General features: G+C 44.3%; 2 protein-coding genes across 2 annotated transcripts; one reads left to right on the top strand and one right to left on the bottom strand.

The window, feature by feature from the left end:
- Positions 1 to 8,556: 8,556 nt before the first annotated feature.
- LOC136488971 (rhodanese-like domain-containing protein 4A, chloroplastic) lies at positions 8,557 to 10,587 on the bottom strand. Its single transcript, XM_066485736.1, has 3 exons — positions 10,406 to 10,587; positions 9,743 to 9,919; positions 8,557 to 8,809 (listed from the first exon to the last, which is right to left on the bottom strand). The coding sequence occupies exons 1-3, from the start codon at positions 10,585 to 10,587 to the stop codon at positions 8,557 to 8,559; spliced, it is 612 nt and encodes a 203-aa protein (XP_066341833.1).
- A 3,166-nt stretch (positions 10,588 to 13,753) lies between these two features.
- On the top strand, positions 13,754 to 14,301 carry LOC136488972 (pathogenesis-related protein PR-4-like). The gene is made up of 2 exons (XM_066485737.1): positions 13,754 to 13,994; positions 14,132 to 14,301. Exons 1-2 carry the CDS (start codon positions 13,754 to 13,756, stop codon positions 14,299 to 14,301), a joined length of 411 nt encoding a protein of 136 aa, XP_066341834.1.
- Positions 14,302 to 21,280: the final 6,979 nt, after the last annotated feature.

A 21,280-nucleotide genomic window follows, 5' to 3' on the forward strand; every position in this document is an offset into this window, starting at 1 on the left:
AACCACCGGTCTATCCATGCCTAAGATGCATATCATCAAAATAACATGGATCGGCGCTTAAAAATAAAAGTATTCATGATCGGCTGGGAAAAGGAGTTGTTGACCAAGACTGGGCTGATCATGAAGAAGAAAGCAATCAGAGGGAACATGTCTGGAAGAAAGGCCAATGGTGCCCCAGAGGATTGATAAGAAGCTAGAAGAGAAGGGTGCAACGCCTAAGGAATAAAGAGATGGAATAGGCTCAGGCATCTGGTAAAACTCTAGTATGACGTGCTAAGCAAACAGCCGATAGAAAACAACCATCGGCCAATATCCAAATAGCTTTTCTGCTGCCATCGGAATTTAGAGCTCCGATAGATCAGGAAGTTTATTCAGACTTCGATGAATAGGAGTATGAAGAGATGGTTGCCAAGTTGACGGTTACACAACAAGCGATATTTGATAAGCCAGTCAAACATCGGCACTTGAAGGCTTTATACATGAAAGGTTTTGTCGATGGGAAGCCAATGAATAAAATGTTAGTAGACGGAGGTGCTTCTGTCAATCTTATGCCATACACCACTTTCCGTAAGCTTGGCAAGGGACCAGGAGATTTGCTTGAAACCGACATGATGCTTAGAGACTTCGGAGGTAATACATCAAAGACCCAGGGGGCAATGAACGTCGAACTAACAATCGAGAGTAAAACTCTGCTCACCACGTTCTTTGTCATCGATGGAAAAGGATCATACAGTTTACACCTTGGTCGTGACTGGATTCACGCAAACTATTGTGTGCCATCGACCATGCATCAGTGTTTGATTCAATGGCTTGGAGATGATGTCGAGATGGTTCACGCTGACGAGTCTGTAAGTATTGCAATAGCCGATCTAGTCTTTTGGGGCCTAGGAGACTTCGAATGCCTTTCTAGCAAAACATGGGAAGGAGGCTTCATCAGGATTAATAATGACGGCCAACAGCTGGTTTAAGCAATCGGCTCTGAAAGTTTGTTTTGATCAATAATCGTGGCGTCGCATCGACCATTAAGGAAAAATAAGCATTGAGTCTTGGAGATGGGTTTAGGCCGACATATGTGAATGTTGAGTTACAGTGTAAGTGTGATTCAGAGTTAATGGATTTCTTAAGAGAAGTTTTGTTTCGCTTAATGGGATGCTTGACTTGGATTGATCGATCATTTGATCTTTGGAATGAAAATGCTTGAAGAAATGTTGTCCTAACATCTGAATTTGATAAGCCGATTCGTTCTTGGCTCCAATAGCCGGTACCAGGAGGGTATCGCCTCTAGTTCAAAAAGTAAAAAATCTTCAAAGATAGTAAAAGCCGATATGATATGTATCACCTATAGAGCAAAAACAAAAGAGCAAGAAACATTTAGAGTCATGCACGAAGGCATTGCACTGAGGTGCATTCATGAAAGAGAAGTATTTGTTCATTGGTTCCCCTAAGTACAGACTAATCAAAGACCTTGTTCACCACATTCTGAGCGGATGTGATGTCTACTACGGCCTCCGCTACCATGGTGAATTCTTCAAGCAGGTCCTCGTGCTCCTCAGGGCTGTCACCTACTAGGAAACCGGTCTCCATGGCGTGGAGCTCATGCCCTGTTTGAACCTGCGCCATGGTCAATGTCACTGATGCGCCGCGGCGAACATCGTGGAGGGCGATTTCCCGAACACAGGCCGGGATGTCTTAGAGACGAGCATCGATAGAGGAACCCTGGGCATTGACGACATCCACGGTCGCGTTCGCTGCCAGTTGGAGAGACTCCAACTGCGCTGTCAGGGCTGATGATCACAGAAGAGGTATCAAGATAAAAACAGCCGAAAAATCTGCATAAAGGAGTCCCTGGGGCTCATCTTACCTACCACCGTGGCATCCGATTCAATCAGCCACGCTCGAGCAGTGTTATCCTCTTCCTCGGCCGCATGAAGAGCGGCCTAGGAAACCCCGAGGCGAATCTCTAGTTGGCCGGTCTCCTAGGTCGCCTCGGAGTAATGGTTCTAAGCCATCCTCCACTCATGAAGGTAGCGCCAGGCGTCGTCGCCATTGTAGGAGTCGGAAGAGTCTGACGACGAGGTCGGCACAGAAGATGCGGCGTCAGAAGGCCCGCCAGCCCTAGGAAGAGGACGGAGATTATCATTCACGACAAACCTGTAGGCGAGTCAGAATTGTTCATCATTATAAACAAGAAATGTCAATCTCACCTCATGCGCTGGAGACGCTGGTTCATCAGCATATTCTCTTTCGGGATTTCCTCTGCCGTGCGCTTGCCTCTGTTGTCTTCGCCGACCATGAAGAATGGTTGGATCTACGAAAGGAAGAAGAAAAAACCGCTATAGGGTTTTTGGTAGGCGGAAAAGAGTATAGGAACAGTTGCGGATGGAGATGTGTTCGAGGTAGAAGCCATCGACTGGTATTTGAAGACATGAAGCGAAGGGACGGACGCCTCGGAACGCGCAAAAGGCAACCGCAATTAATAGGAGGCAAAGCGTCGCCTCACCAATGTCGAAGGGAATATGGCATCAGATGACTGAGGATAGAAGATCTAAGGGCTCTCTTAATGAAAGCCGTGTTTTTAGACTTAATTAAATTAAGATCAGAAATCTGGGATCGGCTGTATCGAATCGGCTCTTTAGCCGAAACAAAAAGTGCAATTGAACAACAGGGAATATGATTGATTCCACACAAGCTGATGCTCTTGAGGCTACTCAGATAGCTCAACCTGTTCTGACCTCAGCCAGCAGTTCACATTTCTCTTGTTGAATGGCATCAGGTATTTTAGCCAGGATGGACTTGTGACAATCAATAGCAGTAAGATTCTGGAAAAGACTTGGCGTGGATTACCTTTGAGAGCCACGAGCAGAAGAGCCGAACGATTTGTCAGCCAAAGTCTACAAGAATCTTGTAATGAACAACTTAGAAGATTTGAATTATCTTCGGCTGCATGCTCTCAAAAACTTTGAAGCCGATAAACTAAGGATTGCAAGATATTACGATTAGAGGCTCAAGATTGAGCAATTTTCTGACTTAATCTAGAAAGTAAAGTTGCCGATCGGATCAGAGAACAGCAGGTTTGGCGAAAGGTCACCCAACTGGGAAGGACCTTATCAGATCGAATGTTATGCGCCTGGTAATACTTATATTTCAGAGATATTGAGAAGAGAAGGAGAATTCGGCAGAGCAATCAAATGGGAAATATTTGAAGGAATATTACCCTAACGTTTGGATTAATACTTAACAACCAATTTGCTCGGATGTCATCTCTAATGGCCGATGCCGAAAGGGTATCGTCGCTAGCGCAAAAATAAACCCGAAGAGGTGAAAGCCAGTACAATGCATATCGATTATACAGACAGAGTGATGCGTATAATATGAAGCACAAAAATGAAGGAGAAGTCGCTCAAGACAAAGAAATTGTTTGCTAAATGTCGCCTATTACAAGTTATGGGCCGAAAAACACTTTGCCTACTATATCATCGGCCAGGGTGTTGAAGGCCACGGAGTTGGCAGTGCCAAGGAAATCCTCAATCAAGCGATCCTGATCCCCGGGGTGCACCTCATCTGGAAAACCATGAGGAAGAAGCCAAAGATTATGGCCAGAACGGGACTGCGCAGCAGCCAGCACCGTGGCAACACCATGACGGATGCCATGAAGGGCGACCTCCCTGACACGGTTCGGGATGTTATACAAATGAACCACTGGGACGGCACCTCTGGCGTTGATGAATCCTGCCGTGTGCTCCGCAGCCAATTGAAGGCACTCCAATTGGGTAGACAAATCTAAAGAATGAGAGGAGAGATAATCAGAATCTTGAGGATGAGATTGAAGGAAGGCAAACATTATGACAAATGTCTCACTCGTGATTCTGGCCTCAGCCCTAGCCAACCTATCCTCCACCGAGTCGACCTTGGGAAGCGATTGACATCGAACCATGGCCAGAGTTGATTCTGCAAGCGAAATACACTCGGCGAGACCCTGGCCATGACGGTCGATGGCGGCGAAAAGGTCATCATTGTCGATCCGTCTCCTCTGATAGCAGGGGAGCTGGTGACGAGTTGCACCTTCTTGGCGGCGAAGACACTGGCGCGATGATGCAGATCCAGTGGAGACCTCCTCAGCCGACCCCTTGCTGTTCTCCATGATCTCAAACCTACGAAAAGACGGGGGCTATATCGAGGATGCAGAAGGCTTGAAGCGAAGCAAGTTGTTCTTTGATTCATAGTAGTAACCTATACATATAGCCCAGGAAGGCAAGAAGATATATCTCGCTAGGGGTATGAAATTAAAATCAGAGACAGAAATGGATTGACACTCCAGGAATTTAGGGGACGGATAACGGAAGGGTAACAGATTCGAACTCATCGTTTCCCCAAATTACGAAGCATCATGGAATGGATACAAAGAATTTACATTGACCAGAGATTAGCCAACCAAGGCTTCTTTGGATTGAAGTGAGTCCGGATCCCACAAGGCCGAGGGTCATCATGAACCAAGTCACATCGGCCCATTGATATGATTGTGCTAGAGAAAAGGAAAGGCCGCTTGTCTAACGGATACCCAGCCGATTTTTCAGTAACTAGGAAATCGCTGGAAAGAAGTTCGCGGCTTGCCCGATGGACATTTGACTGAGGAAACAAGAGGAGAGTGTCCACACGTTTTAGCCCTTACAAACACTAGAACGGCTCTATGAACATGGAGAAAAGACCCAGGCGATATCACAAGGATTCTTCTAACCACAGTGGCTGATTCTCTTGCTCGACAAGGTGCTAAGATGAGTGATAAAATCACTCTATGCACAAGAATTCTTCTAACCGCTCAAGACCTTTATCGCAAAAGATAGGCCATGGAGGGTCCATCAGAGTTGGAGCACTCGAAAAGACGAATGGAAGAAAAACATGGCTAAAGTGTTGAGTTGCTCTCGCCAGGGTCGGATAAGCGTTTTATAGCCGGCCTAAGAAGATGAATCCAAATGCCCGTGAAACAGTGATGTTCTTGTAAAAAGTTTTGAGGCATAGGCTCATGAATGGACGTAAGCGGCGACAAACAGTGGACCCCAGATCAAGGATCTCTACCCGTGATTGTGGACCAATCAGGGATGCAGGCATGATAATTTTGGAATAAAATTACTTTTATCCCAAAATTGGGGGACATGTGTTTACACCGGAATTTGGAAGAAGGGTCTCAGAAGCTCGAGAGCCCCCGAAATCATGTCAGCAAGGGATCAATTACGTGCGGATCGAAACCAGCTGATTCAGATACAGCACTAGAATCAACTTTTTTCAGATAGCGCTAGTAGATAACGACAGAGGCTATGATTAGTGCTGGGACGAGACATACTAGACTCTACAAAAAGAGAGATTAGAGTCCAAGTTATCTTAAATTAGGAATGTTTTCATTTTTATGCCAAAGATTGTAGCAAATCGTGCTCGAGTAGGATTAATGTTTAGACTCCGGGTATAAATATCAAACCCCAGCTATTGTAAAAACAGACAATCAATCAAATACAAGTCAATTACTTTTTTTTGGCTCCGGCCACCCCTTAGGAGTAGGATTAGAGTATATCTCGGCGAGTTCTTCAGCGAGTACGGCTGCATCGATCCGATCGACCTCCACTGCTTTTCTATAAGTACCGTCATGGTTTATACCTCTGTTCGTATGGCTGCATCGATCCGATCGACCCCCACTACGACTCTAGTATAGGCTAGTTATCAACTCTTGTCTAATTCAAGTATGGCCTGTGTGATTCTGCCTCACACCCCACTGCTTGAATTAGATCAAGGTCAAGTTATCGGCTCTACCTTAGGATGGCAGTCTTTGGTAGATTCATTAAGTTATCGATATTGCTTATTGCTTTCATCTTTTATCTAATTACAGCAATATCACTCTGCCCGATTGAGATTGATCTAGATAGGCCTTATATCTTATTTAACCCATCGTTTGCTAATCTAAAGTTGATCTAATCTACAGCTTAAACGATGAGTTATGTTTTATCTGCTATTTTATATCAATCTTAATCGTGCATAGCATGCGGTTAAGGCATGTTCGATCTTGAGTGGATCTATTGGTTAGTGAGAACCGTTTCGTTGCCCGTTATCACGGCCTGTGGGATTCTGCCTCTCACCGCACTGTAGCACCATGGAGTGGGGATCGTTAGTTGGTAGATCCGTTCCTGAGAAGGCATGACCTTAACTGTACGCTATGCCTGAATCTGCTCTTTAGCCGATATCGAGCGCTTTCACGAACAGTTCACATTACGACATCATTGAAGTAGAGATAAGTTGAAAGATATGTTAGCCCATGATCTTATTATTGTATTACGGCCTGCATGATTCTGCCTCATGCCCCACTGATATTAGTAATGAGTTAGGGTCGTCAAGTCTATTGTTGTTTCTACGGTCTGCATGATTCTGCCCATGCCCCACTGGTCATGGCGATAGATGAGATCTAACATGTTCATTAGATTTATCTTTATTAAATGGTTAAGTGTTGTTGAATTGTTTCTTTATATAAAAAGGAGTTCGGTTACTTGCAATCATTGGCTCAGTATAAACCGATCATCATTGATATTTTATTGACATTGACTAATATTTGCTTAAATAATATTTATCCTAAATGATAACCGATCATTCTTATACAACCCCATGAGTTTTAATCAATTTATTCTTATGAATATGCTGGAATCAACTATTTAGTCGATCTCCTCTCATATCGGCTCTCAGAGCCGTACATTCGAGACTGTCTGGCAACACCGGCACGTTCCGCCCTTAATTACTGATGAGCTTTCTCTCCTTGTCAATTGCAGGGTCAAATTGACTGGCATGTCTCGGGAGGATTGTGCAGGATCGACCACCCTTGCGCTGAAGCTAGGTGGATCTGCTCCATCCAGCGGACCCTTCTGGCTTGCTACGTGTGTCCGCGGTATGAAGACAAAAATTCTGTGTTGACACCTTTATAAAATCAAGTTCATAGTTTGGCATGCTTTTATTTCACATTTTGAGTTTGATTATCATGAATGTCAGTGCTAAACACATCAAACTCAGAGAGATAAAGCAAGGATAAACAGAGAGGGTGCAAACCAGCGTGCAGATAGTGCTTGCATCATCAACTCATCATTGGCTTCGGCACGGCTCTGGTTGGATCTGGCTAGCACCCACCTAGATCTGTGCTTCCTCAGTAGGGTTGGCCTGATTTGGTTGGGGTCTGGGTTGGCTATGCTCGGAGGCAACGCCGTTCACGAGAAGGCTGGATTCGGGGCTCCTGCACCCGGATCAGCTTGAGGGTGGCACCTGGCATTGTGGACGATAGGACGATGGGTTCCCCTTGCAGCTAGTGCTGGCGTGCTGTGGGGCTGGTTGCGACGTTTGGTGTGGTTCAACATTTGATAGTGGTGGAGGCAATTTTGGCTCTAGTGGGCGGATACACTATTTCCTGCGAGGGGCGACACATAGGCCCCCACGAGGGCGGTGTGCCGGCGCCTTGCTTGCAAGCTCTAGGCACGGCAGTGCAGCAGCAAGTGGGGCATGCGGGCGTTGGGCAGCAGCACATGGTCACGCATGGTGACCGTGGTGGCTAGTGAGGCTTGGCATGGTGACGTGGATCTGGATGGTGTAGTGTTCGAGGCCAAATCTGCGTGTTGGTGGCCGGAGAAGCATGGTGATGTTGCTTGCTCCTGCAGGCAGTGTTGTTTATCCGGCGGTGGGGCTGGCTAGCTACCCGTCATCTTTGTGGTCTCCATTAGGTGCTTCGTGTCCTGCTCTGTCTTGCACTAGGTCTATCGTTGGGGCTGCTTCCAGCAGTTGGTGCGTAGCCTTGCTACTGGCGTGACTATGCCTCAGCTGCTTTCTATGAGGGTTGGTCGGTTGATGTCGGGGCGAAAGCTCAGATGACGGTGTAGGCGTCCACCCCACCCAACCCTGCTGGGTTCCCATAGGTGAAAACCTAGCCTATTTGTGGGCTGGCGATGGTGGCGTCGTTAGTGTCGTAACCTTCTTGAAGGCATCATCATGGAAATCTTGCGTTGTGCCTAGTTCCTCGACCGGTGGTGGCACCTAATTACATCTTGTTGAGAAGTCAAAGCTGCTGTGTTGAGGTATTAACGAGCTCGCCAGCAATGACTCATAGTTGTGATTAGTGGATGGAACAAGGATCTTAGTGGTAGATTTTCTAAACATGCCTAGTAGCTGCTTGATGCTTTGATGAGGCTTTTGTCTCATGGTTGGTACTTTGTTGTACGGGTTTTTGGCCGGTTTCCCTTATAAACTGGGTCAATCCTCTTGTTCTTATTAATATATACTAGCAAAAATGCCCATGCGTTGCAATAGGGTTTAGGATCTATAACTCGATCATTTGTGGCTCGAAAATCCAATGATCATGTCATTGCATTCCAGCATCTTGCAACCAGACTTCATAAGTGTGCTAACAGATTGGGCTGAATGAACTCTATTCTTTCCATCGTGATGATACAATTCTTATTTTCACACAAGCAATTTGATGCTAGACATGCTGTTGGTTCGTTAAATTGTGGTAAGGAGTTAATCAATCCAACCGGGGAACAATTAGAAGTATCTACAGGTGTTCTCCAGGTCCTTGAACCTTAGTGTCAGCTTCTTCATGAAGCCGTTTTTGTCCTCCCCGTTGTACAGCATGGCAGCCACCTTCTTTTTGGCCTCCTTGAGATCAGGCGTGATGGCATCCCGTGCATCCTTCAGCGGCCTGATGTCGATGAGCTGCGCGTTAAGCTCCTCGAGCAGCAGCTGATAGCCCGCCCTGGCAGACACAATGACATAGGGCTTGGAGCTGCCGCTGCCGCTGCATCCGAGAAGCAACAAACAATCTTGACAATATCAAAAACATAATCTGAATCAGTTTCGGTGACCCAATAATTAATTGATATCATTATCGAAAAAATAATTAAATGATAAACCATAAAACATCAATGTACCAACAAGTAAAGAGTCACATCCACAATACAACATACTAACTAAACCAACAGGAAGCATTTTAAATAGAATAATGGAGAAAAGCTAATATTTTGTGGGAATACCCAGATTGAGTTATTAACAAAGAAAATTTTGAAAATTTTGATTTCCTTTGGTATATGATCACAGTAACAAGCACTTAGAACTAAGGAAGCATATCTGGTGCATGTTGTTTCAAGTTTCTTTTCAACTATATTTATGAATTTATACCTATTTTATTTTATTAAGCAAATTCCTACCATTTATAATAAACAGGTTACCTTTAAAATAAATTTAGTAAATACAAAATACCATTCGAAAGCATAGAAGCTAATTCATTGACTCACAAGAATGGAAACGGTCTTCTTAACATTATTACTCTAGTGTACAAAATTAATATTTCTAGCCATCAGAATATAGTATTCTATGACGCGGAATGATGGAATAAAAGGGATATCCAAGTGTTTTTTCAACACAAATGTAAGCAATCAACACACCAGAATTATATGACCGAATGTAAAATATTTGGAATTCCATCTGAGGTCCCTTTACATATAGCATTTATTCTTATTTTTCTCCATTCTTCACCTACAAAAGATGTACAGAACAGCCAGGCATAAAAAATTCAGTCAAGAATTACAAATGCTGCTAACAACGCTCTCCAAGAAACGGAATGATACATACAATACAACCGGAGGCTTGCGGATTAATGTGGGATAATTTTTGTTGCTGGCATTGCAAGTAGCCAAGTACAGTGATGATGGAGGTGCGAGAATTGGTGTACCTTGGAAGTTGGAACCCCTTGCCGATGGAGTTGCCGGAGACATCGATGACGTCGTCCTCCTTGAAGAGGTCAGTGAAGTCGATTGATCGGCTGGCCGGGTTCGAAGCCGTCGACAGTGGTGAGCCTGAACTCCTGCAGGTGCCGCAGCGAAATTGTAGACAAGCAGAAATATTACTACTGCAAAAAGACAACCAGAGTTATAATTATCAGGATAACTATTCAGTGTAATTCAGACTGCATCCCTGCACAACGAATTTGTAGAACCGCCACCATAGTGCCACATCAAAAGGAGAAAACTGAAAAAGTTCCTAGAAATTTAGACTGCATCCCTACAAACTGCATAGCATAATCGAACGGAGTATATCCTTCATCGGATCCTTCACCGATCTGCTCAGGTGGAACTGCTCCTGCAGCCGCCAAGTAGATCCATCACCGTATCCGCGGTGCTACCTCCTGAGCCTACCGACCGCCGCATCGAGGGAGGCTCAGGCGGTGGAGGGGTGGGCGGCGTGAGAGAGGCTGGCGGCCGCCCAAGTTGAAGCACGATGGAGGCAGCGTGTGTGGCTCGAAAGAAGTCCATCAATGGAGGCTCAGATCCCACGCCCGCCGACCACGGCCCTGACCAAAACCGCTGCGGACCCGGGGCAGTGACAGTGAACGCACGATGTCCGCGTCGGCGGGGCCTCATGATGGCACGGCTTGCGGCCACGGCGCCCAGCCGGAGCAGGGGAGGCCGCCGGAGCCAGAGAGGAGGAGGAGCGGTTGGGGGAGGACGGGGATGCTTTGGCCTTGCGCCCCTGAAGCAGGCTAGGGTTTTGCGGCGCGGAGGAACGGCTTGCGGACATTTTTTTTCTTTTCACCGGAGAAATCACGTGGGATTCAATCCCTGGCCACGTGGAGGGCGTGCGGGGGGTGCGCGGGGTGCGGCTGCGTGAGGGGTGAGAAACCTGGCATCACACATCGAATCGTGTCCATCGGATTTGGTTTAGGTGTTTTATTAGCTCTTGATTTTAATAGAGACGAATTCTTTTGTACATTTTCCTGGGTGCACAATGGTTGGAGGCTCTCAGCGGGGGATGTTTTCCAGGAGGGACATAGTATAATTTTGATCGGTCCATTATAGTAGAGATACACACCCACCATCAAAATTGTCAAACTCACTTTCGAAATATAAATTGATAGCCGGTAAATAAAATAATAAGTCTGTTTAAGTTTCTGGCCTCTTGTAGTTTCTATATAAGATTCTTCGTTCTAATCGATCATAATTACCGAACTCGCTAGCTAGTACAATTTTTTGAAACTAGTTACAGTGTGTGTAACAGTACTTTCAACTGGTCCACATCAAGCTGTCCTGCTTCGTATCATTCAGCAGATAGGTACAATTAACTGAAATTCTTGGTAACTACGACGGCGGTTCTATTATTGCTTTGTTCTTGCAGCAAGTAGATTGGATTGTATCATGTCATCGGCTGAACAAGATGTAATCCACCTGCATAAAATTAATATGTGGTCCAAATAATCCAGAGCGTTGTTCAAGTATGGTCGAAACATCACATAGACAACAGCTTTACTACAAGCCAGATTCATGCGTACCATCATAAGGATATTCTGTTCGTCTAACACATTACACAAGGCAATGGAAACTCAGCATGGTAATTTGGAAGATGTTAGCATCTATTTAATTTTTTAGATAATGAAAAAAAATCTCGCTTCTAATTAAACATGCTCTTTTGAAGATGCATCAGGTCACAATTAAGCATTAATTTGATTATTCTTACAAGTTAGTAAGTCTATTGCGGTTGATGATGTGATCTCCAATAACAGTGAGATACTATTTTTGATAAAGGAAGGTTTTACTTATTTCAAACAGTTTCGTTGAGTTGAGTATGTAACCACCATGAGATCCACTTTCGACCTCTGCATTTAGAATGCATGCAGAATACATAGACATGCAAGCGACTATTCAGTCCATAGAATAAATGGTCACCCATATACCAAGGAAAAATATAATCCTTAGTCACCTTCTCTAATTATCACCATGCATGCCACCCCAATTAAATCCTGTATGGCTTCTCGAGTGATGACAGGTAAGAAGCCAATGGATAACCATATAAATAACCTACTGCATATAAGGAATAACTCATTTGCCAAAGATCATTTCATGGCTAGATAGTGCTATTTCACCGAGAACTTCCTATCTAGGTGTAAGTTCCAGTGAAATTTATCTTGCTCTTGAAAGATCTCTATGCCATGATAGGTTAGGTGGGGAGAATCACAAAACTTCTGCCATTGTGTCATGTTTGTTTCTCACTATGCTATATAGGCAAGGAAATTGTTCTCGCAATGTCAAGTACTCATGTTGCCCTACCACTTATCTTGACATAACGTAATTTGGGAGTTGTACTAGATTATGAAAGTTCCAAAGCAGGAAAAATCAGTCTTTACCTTCATAAGACTACCCTGCGAATATGAGTCCTTTTTTTTCATTTCAGTCATGGTACCGCTTACTTCCTAGGTATTTTTCCCTGTATGATATCAATTGAAGATACTTTTTATTATATTAAAGTTGTAGCTAACTATGAGATAAAAAAACGTTTTAGTTTAGAGGTCTTTCATTTGAGATGGTTAAGATACTCAAAAGAATAATAAAAAGTTTAAGGGGCATATTAATCGTGCATCAAAGCTTATTCTTTTAGAAAAATCATATATTTCTTATTTGATGTCGCATAAAAATCCTTTAAAAATGAAAGTTGTAGATCTCATTGAGAGCTACAACTTTGATATAAAAAGTACCTTCATTTTACATCATAAAAAACGGTATTGTTTTTCTAATACGACAAGCGCTAGTACATTATTATTATACTGCTAAAATTTTATATTATTTTTTCGAGCATCTCAATTACCTCAAATCGAAAAACTCGAAACTATAAAGTTATAGATCTCATTGTGAGCTACAATTTTAATGTAAAAATTATCTTCATTTGACACAATACAGAAAAGATATTATTTTTCTAATGCGATAAGCACTAATACATGATTATTATGCTCCTAAAATTTAATATTATTTTTTGAGCATGTTAACGTTCTCAAATGAAAAAAAACTTGAAACTAGAACATTGTAGATCTTACCGAGATCTACAATATTCATATAAAACTCATCTTCATCCGACATCATATCGAAACGTTATGTTTTTCTAAGGTTCAGTCTTAACGCAACTCCCAGTGGCACGACAAAACACTACTGTGACATGGTTTTCCACGTTGCAAACGCCGTCTAACATAGGAGATGTTACCACGCCAATGCATATGGCGCAACAACGTTATTCTATCGCGTCAATGGCACTGACGCGACCAAATGGGTTAGATCTGCAAAAAAAATTAGGAACGATTATTATTAATATATTGAATAAAAAGGATTAAAAATAAAAATAAAAAATGAACCATCAATGTCATATGTCATAAGTCATAACTGACGTAAGACGTAGTAATAAGGCATAGACTGTGGCCTTATTTAGTTGGATGAAATTTGGGAATTTAGCCACTGTAGCACTTTCGTTCTTATTTGGCAATTAGTATTCAATCATGGACTAATTAGGCTCAAAACGTTCGTCTCGCGATTTCCAACCAAACCGTGTAATTAGTTTTTTCCGTCTACATTTAATGTTTCATGCACGTATCGCAAGATTCGATGTGATAGCTACTATAGCACTTTTTGGGAAAACTTTTTGGAACTAAACAAGGCCCGTGTAACCATGCATGTACTAGTTCTTGTCGCATGTACATCTTAGCAAGTCAAGACGATGATAACAAGTTTATTTGGGACATATCAGAGCTTAAATACGGCTACTAGGCACCAGCTTAGTCATCGCTTTTCTGTTTGCACTTGAAGCTAGTGTAGCCATCAACGACTATAAATATGGCCCTATAGAACCAGTGCATGCACACATCTCTACTGAGCGAATTATTTACAGAACAACAGTACTAGTCCGAGTAGAGAGAGAGGACAATATAATGGCAGTCTCAAGGGTGTCACTCCTCTTCCTCATGGCGTCGGCCATGTTCGTCCTGGCCGCTTTTGATGGGGCGAAGGCGCAGGAAGCACACGGTGTGTTAGCGACGTACAGCCTGTACAACCCACAGAGCATCAACTGGGACATGCGGACGGCGAGCACGTTCTGCGCTACGTGGGATGCCGACATGCCGCTGGCGTGGCGGCAGCGTTACGGCTGGACGGCGTTCTGTGGCCCTGCCGGTGAACATGGCGAGCCATCATGTGGCCGCTGCCTCCAGGTGCGAATGCATGCACTCTTCTCTCCCTCTCTGTTGTGGGTCTGTCTGTCTCTTCTTCTCTCGCACTCGCAACATCATCGACAATGGTTTCTTGAGCAGGTGACGAACAGGGCGACAGGGGCGAGCACGGTGGCGAGGGTGGTGGACCAGGGCGACAATGCGGGCTCGACCTGGACATCTCGGTGTTCCAGCAAATTGACACCGATGGAGGTGGCATGGCCAACGGCCACCTTTCCGTTGACTACCAATTCGTTGATTGGCAAGATTAGAAAACAATCTATGCTCGATCGGATGGCAGCACAACATATCGCTTATACATCGTACTAGATTGTGTGTCCGTGCGTTGCTACGAGATAACTAATAATTTATATTAAAAACACACCGATTGTACGATAAGATAATAATACTGTAAAAATATAATACCAACGTTAAAGTAACATTTAATAAAAAAAACAAAGTTTATGAATTTAACATAGTCACGGAGTGCGCGGCGTCGCAGGTTCACAAACTCTACTTTATATACCTTTCCGTGATGCGGCTAAGATAATGTTTTATATTGGCAGAAAGAAATCTCTGATATCCATTTCTTTCATTGTAATCCATTTATCTGGACAATGTTTGAGGTGAGGGCATGATTACAGTTTTTAGTAGCTTTGCGATATTGTCCGAAGCTATGAGATGATTGATGTCTTGCAATGATCCTTTCATTAATTTAGTTTTCTATCTATGTTTAATTGTTTATTCAGTCTATTTTATAGGCACGCCGGTAGATAATGGATGACAAAATTCAAGCATCCATAATTTATCTCTTTGACTTTGAGCATGAGTTTTATTTTTATTTTTAATTGATATATTATCCTTTTGTTTTTACCATAGCGTTAGCCTGGGCATGCATGAAAAACGAAGATGTCTTTACACTGCAGAAATCTTTTAAGAAGATCGTGCATATATTATTCTTGTATTGAATATTATATATATACAATCACCTAAATATTCTAATTAAACTACAAAATTTTGAATTAGGATACGAGGTAAGACATGCAAACAGATATTTCAAAACTACATGTAGAGTCCAAAGAACTTAATAAATAAATCCTTCTGGGGGCAATACAAATTCTCTCTAATATTTCATTTGGTGTAGTTAGTGTTATCATAGTACCCGCATGTATTTATGGAAAATAAATCGTGGACAAAACGTGGATACTTTTTGGTGTGACATTCCAACATGGGTCCATCGTCCTGTCAATATCCTTGAGGCAGATCACATAAAGGATGAGAGTCCCTCTATGAGATTGCTCACGAGAGACTCAAACTTATATCTGATCATGGTAATATTGAATTGCTTTGCATCAAAAGCTTCGGCAATGATAAACGAGGACATAGGGTTTAGTATGCATAGTGGAGGAAAACTCAACATTGACTTTCTCAGCAGCTTTTCTGAGCCTTTGTAGTGCTAACTTGTCCTTACTCAGATAATCAAGAGGTGTACCATAAAATTATGCACCACTAAGAAAAGTGTCACCATTGGTTGCCTTGACCTAAAAAATATGTCAAAATTAAGAATTACAGCACCTAATTCAACATCTTGGAACAGACACTCAAGTAGATACCTTATTCTATAATATATGTCTGTGTGGAATAGTCCTAAAGCCACACATATTTATACGGTGAGTATAACATACTTTGTTTTAAAATTTTATGAGAGATTTTTTAAGACACGTAGTATTATCCATGTGATAGGCACTGATATTTACATATATACTCGAACCTGTGTGTACAGGATTATATGGAGATGCAGCGGAACTTATCCATGGATTTATTGGCGCATGAAAGAAATAGATATCAGAGAATTCTTTCTGCCGATATAAAATATTATCTTAGTCATATCACGAAAAAGTCTATACAGTAGAGTTTGTGAGCCTGCGACGCCGCGTTCTCCGTGACTGTGTTAATTTCACGAACTTTGTTTTTTGAATTAAATGTCACTTTAACGTCGGTATTTAATTTAACAGTATTGTTATCTTATCGTGCGATCCGTGTGTTTTTAGTATAAAATATTTAGTTGTCCCGTAGCAACGCACGGGCACGCTACCTAGTTGAATATAAAAGGAGAGAACTTGCTGCATTCGTACATATAATGTACGTCAGTTAAGGTTTTGCTTGAATTAACTTAGTTCGTGAACTAATAGTAATAACTAAATGTGGCATATATCGAATTCTTTTAGCCACTACTTGTGTGCAGAAGCGAAAAACATCCCAACCGCGCTTGCCCTAATATGAGTATTTGAAGTAATAAACCTTTAAAGAACATCAACGTACCTCCCTTTCAGAGATTGGGTCAAATCCAACCTAGAGCCTCGGAACCCTACATCTTTTCCTGGACGGGCTTCACTTCGGATGCGCCGGTAGCAATATCAACGATCTCCAATCGATAGACCAAGTCATATGGATCCCCATACAATGGCTCAGACATGTAGATTTTGTTCTCCTTATACTTGGATACACTTGTTCCACTGAAGCTTTCATTGAAATGTTTAGACACGACAGTGTCTGATCACCGATGTCCCTCACCCTGGACCACTCTGGCGTACGGTCGTGGAGGTTGCACTTGTAGATCGCGTTGCTATAGGTGAAGCTTTGTGTCTCGTGGAACGTGCTCACCATGGCACCCACAATGTGCAGCTCACCGTTTGATTCTAGGTAGCTACAGTGGCAGAGCCCCGCAGGTGGCGACAGCGATGGCAGCAACGTCGCGGTTGGAGTAGCGCCGACGATGTTGCTGCTGTAGACGAAGATTTCTCTAGTGCAGTCGATCGCCAAGAACTTGTCTTGGCAGTGGACGATGGACCCCATGGAGAACTCTAGTTTGGTGTCGAGCAGCGTCCATGCGCTGTCAACTCCAACCTGGCAGAACGCAACCTCCGTGGAGCACCCAAGCGTGGCCATGGCCACGCACTCGTAGTCGGTGGCGTCAGGCGGCGCCGAGAGCACGATCTCACGGAAGAACGCGTCCCTCATGTCTTCTAGCTTGATGGCTCTGCCTGCGGCATCCGCATCCCCATAGCCATTGGTGGGATGGAGGACCCACCGGCCATGGACCCTAGACATGCGTTCTGATGAGGACACCGCCACGACATGTTCGCCTATTGGCGGGAGCTCAACGTGGGGGGCACGGGCATCGACGAATGGATTCAGCAGCGCACAAACGCCGCCTCATACATGAGCGCTAGCCACCCACACGAGGAGCCGCACGCCACCTTGTCGCGCACGTCGGGTAGCGTCTTGGACAAGACCTTCTTCTCCAGGACGTAGAAGCCGATGCGGTCTGAGTCGGGGTCAAATGGGAGCAGCAGGAGCGGCCCAAAGGTCACGAATGGGACAGCGACGCGCCATGGGGAGCAAGTAGATCGGAAGGACACCGTGTCGTGGCCTGACACGAGACACTGCCCGATGGACTCGAGGAGATCCTCTAGCAGGTCGGATCTCCAGTCAGGGAGAGGTAGGGACCTTCTCTTGGGATTGGGAGGCTGAACCATGGAAGACAGATGACATCAACTATGGTTCACGCAAGAAATGGTGTCTGGTGTCTATTGTCGCGATGGACCATGGATTGGGGAACGAGGATATGAGGAAAGGATTCAAAATGAACAGACCCAAGGGCAATTTCAGCAAGAAATAGCAAGCGAGTGCGATGGAACACATGAGCGTAAAACCAAATGAAAGGAGGAAAAAGTTGTCCCTTTTGCAAATGCAAAGAGGTGAAGTAATTAAATGTAGGTAGATTTGGCAAGGTTCTCAGAAATGCAAAGAGATTCCTTTTGTCTTAATTCTCTTTCCTTCTGTGTTAATTCTCTATCCTTTTGCTCGTTGCCATGTATGCTTGTGCATGCAAACATGCAATGTATATATGGATAGCACAATAATTTTCTACTTTCTATTTTGCCGTGATTCCTCTATCACATGACAGGCAATATTCAATCAAGGAGAATGGCACGATCAATCAGTAATTAATCAGCATGCGGGAGATGTCGTGGGATCGCAGGAGTGGGCAGACGGACAAACCAAAACAAATGTCGCACCAAAAAATATCCACACTTTGTTCTTTTTAGTTGTAGGAGATATGATGGGCATGTTAATTATCGACAAGCTGCTGAATAAATCTAGAGAAACAAGCCAGTGTAACAATAAAAGTGCACGGAATTAGTGAACATTATATTAATCCGTGTAACCTATGAGATGAGAGGAATTGATAGCTGGGTGTATTTTCAACACATGGAGTACGAATGAATATACCGGTGCTCTTTTTTTTCTCGAATACGCAAAAGATTTGCATATTATTGTAATTAAGTAGAAGGTTGTAATGTAACCATACAAACCACACGTTTCTTGCAAGCGTCCTAGAAGATCTATAGTAACAGCCGGAGCTGCTGGAACATCCTAGCATATGAGTTCAGCTTTAAATATTACACAAATGGTATAAACCAAAGTATGCGCAGCGATGCAACCTAAGAGGTGGCCTTGCATCTCCGCTGTTCTCTGCACGATCCTTTCCCGCATCGTTCAAGAGCACGTCCAATGCTTCGATGTTGGAAGCAGTCAACTTGTCATTGAAGAGTTCATCATAGGCCTTCCACTCTGACATGCTTGGCGTTGAAAGACCCGTAGCGAAGCCCATACGCTGCATGATAAGGACCTCACCTCGCTTGAAGGCATGTACTCAGGAGAGGCTCTAAACTGCCAGCCGCTTGCCCCTCTTTGGGAGTGCTGGCTTAGCAGGCGATGGCTGCTTGGGTAGCTAACGAATTAGAGGGGAGTTGACTTTCTTCAGCATTCGCTCTGTGAAGCTCTTGAGGTGGTATGCAACGGAGTTGTCGCTGTCCTCAGTCGAAGGGCTGTTGAAAGGTCCTTGTGTGGTTTTGGTAATTGAGTGACAACCTAGGTGGACTAATTGTGTTTATGTGAGATACACAGGTGATTAGTCCATAGGTACATATGTGTGAGCAACATATGCCATGAAGGTGAAAATGGCTTGAAGATGTTGCAAAGCTCACACATGTGATGATGAAGGAGCTCATTGCACTTGAGACATGACATTGAGTCATGTGATCAAAGGTGGAGAAGATCAATACAAGACTTGGCTTGATGGACCGGTTGCAAGCGTGAAGGGCAAGTCGGAGGCTTTGGAGCGATGGACCGCGTGGCGGTGAAGCTTGAGCAAGACTAGGCGCCGATGGACGAAGGCAACGGTGAAAAGCAAGTGAAGTCAAAATCGATGAACCAATATGATCACGTGATAATATGAAGTGGATCATATCAATGTTGATCGTGTTGGTGCATGTGTTGCATCGACATTGGAGAAGATGGAATGGAATGCGCAAGGCAAAGGTATAACCTAGGGCATTTCATTTCACCGGTCATAGGTGTGTAGAGAAGTTGATGACCAGGTTTAGGATAGATGGCCGTACTATCAAGAGGGGCAAACTTGTTTGCATATTGGTTACCTAATGCCACTCGAGTGATCTAACTTTGCATCGTCGCTAGGATCGAGTGGCGTGGCAAGTTGAGTGGCTAACACCCTTGAAAATGTTTGTGAAAATATGCTAACACATGTGCACAAGGTGATACACTTGGTGGTTGGCACATTTGAGCAAGGGTGAAGAAGATAGAGTTGAAAACAAGTTAGTCGCACTGGTTACAGAGTGACCGGACGCGTCTGGTATGGTGACCAGACACGTCCGGTATTTGGCGACGTACTTAGCGACCGGACACGTCCGGTCGCCACACTGGACACGTTCGGTGTGAATCAGCAAAATCGGTGTTCGGTGGAATAGTTGATCGGACGCTGGCAGCGTCCGGTCCAGCGTGACTAGACGCGTCCGGTCGTCCGTGGGTGCTTACTGTACTCGATCAGACACTGAGGCTCAGTGTCCGGTCAGTTTCTAACTGTCACGTCCGGTCGGCCCTGGAGGCTTACTGGACTCGCTCGGACGCAGCGGCTGAGCGTTCGGTCGTTTCGTGCTGAGCGTCCGGTCGTCTTGTCAGAGAGCCGTTGGAGGCAACGATAGGACATGTGGCGGTCAGACAGCTACCGGACACGTCCGGTATAGCGACCAAACACGTCCAGTATTCACGATCGTTGTGTCCAGTGCTACGTCTGGTCGACCCGAAAAACACCCAGTGAAGGGGTAACGGCTAGTTTAGCCCATGGGACTATAAATAGAAGTGGTGGTCGGCCTTTGGCCGAGAACTAAGCACACTAGAGCCTTGGTGGCTTGTGTGGTAGTACTTGGGAGCCCTCCATCTCACACATACTTGATAGTGATCATCAGATTGTGTGAGTGAGCAATTCTAGTGCGATTGCATTGTGAGGTTGCATCGAGTGGCACTAGGTGATCGAGTTGCAAGCCGGTGGTGCTTGTTACTCTTGGAGGTTGCCACCTCCTAGACGGCTTGGTGGTGGTCTCCGTCGAAGCCCGCAAGAAGTTTGTGCAGCGCTCCAGAGAAGTTCTTTGTGAGGGGCATTGTGCTCGCCCTGTGGGAGCCACAAAGAGCAACTTTAGTAAAGTGTGTCATTGAGCTACCCTCACTTCCAGGGTAGGTTCTTGCGGCGCCCGACGTGCGGGCTTGGTAGGTGATGCCAATTAGCCGCCGAACCACCAAGTGAGCAGTCAACACAACGGGGACTAGTGTGTTGGTAAACACGTAAACCTCGGGAGAAAAATTATCGTGTCAACCTTGTTCTTCCCGCTGGTTTGCATCCCCGTTACACAAGCTTGCGATTACTTTCATATACATTGAGCTTGTGTTGTTGCTTTTGTAAATAGTTAGCTTGTGTAGTTTGCTAGTTACCTTCTTGCTTGTATAGCATAGAAGTAGCTCCCTTGCGTGGCTAATTTGGTTTGTGTAACCTTGTTAGTCACATTGCTTAGTTTGTGTAGCTAAGTAATTGTGCTCTCTAATTTGGCATTGGTTTCCTTATTATTGAGCATTGCTAGTGAGCTTAGGTGGCTTTGTGCTTTTGCTTACTAGCATGTGTAGGAGCTCCCTTGTTGCTTAAAGTACTAGTGGCATAGGTTTGTGTGACTTTGCTCCTAGAATTGGTTAGGAGAGCTCTAGCTAGCCCTGCACCATAGTTACTTAATTAGTATCTTTGAAAAGTGCTAGAGAACATAGATAGAGGGGTGTAGTATTGGCTAGATCGATAGTTTTAATTCCGCACTTGTTTCGGTTAGCTGACGCGATTAATTT

This window comes from Miscanthus floridulus, chromosome 10 (assembly GCF_019320115.1).
Source record: "Miscanthus floridulus cultivar M001 chromosome 10, ASM1932011v1, whole genome shotgun sequence".
NCBI classification, from domain to species: Eukaryota; Viridiplantae; Streptophyta; class Magnoliopsida; order Poales; family Poaceae; genus Miscanthus; species Miscanthus floridulus.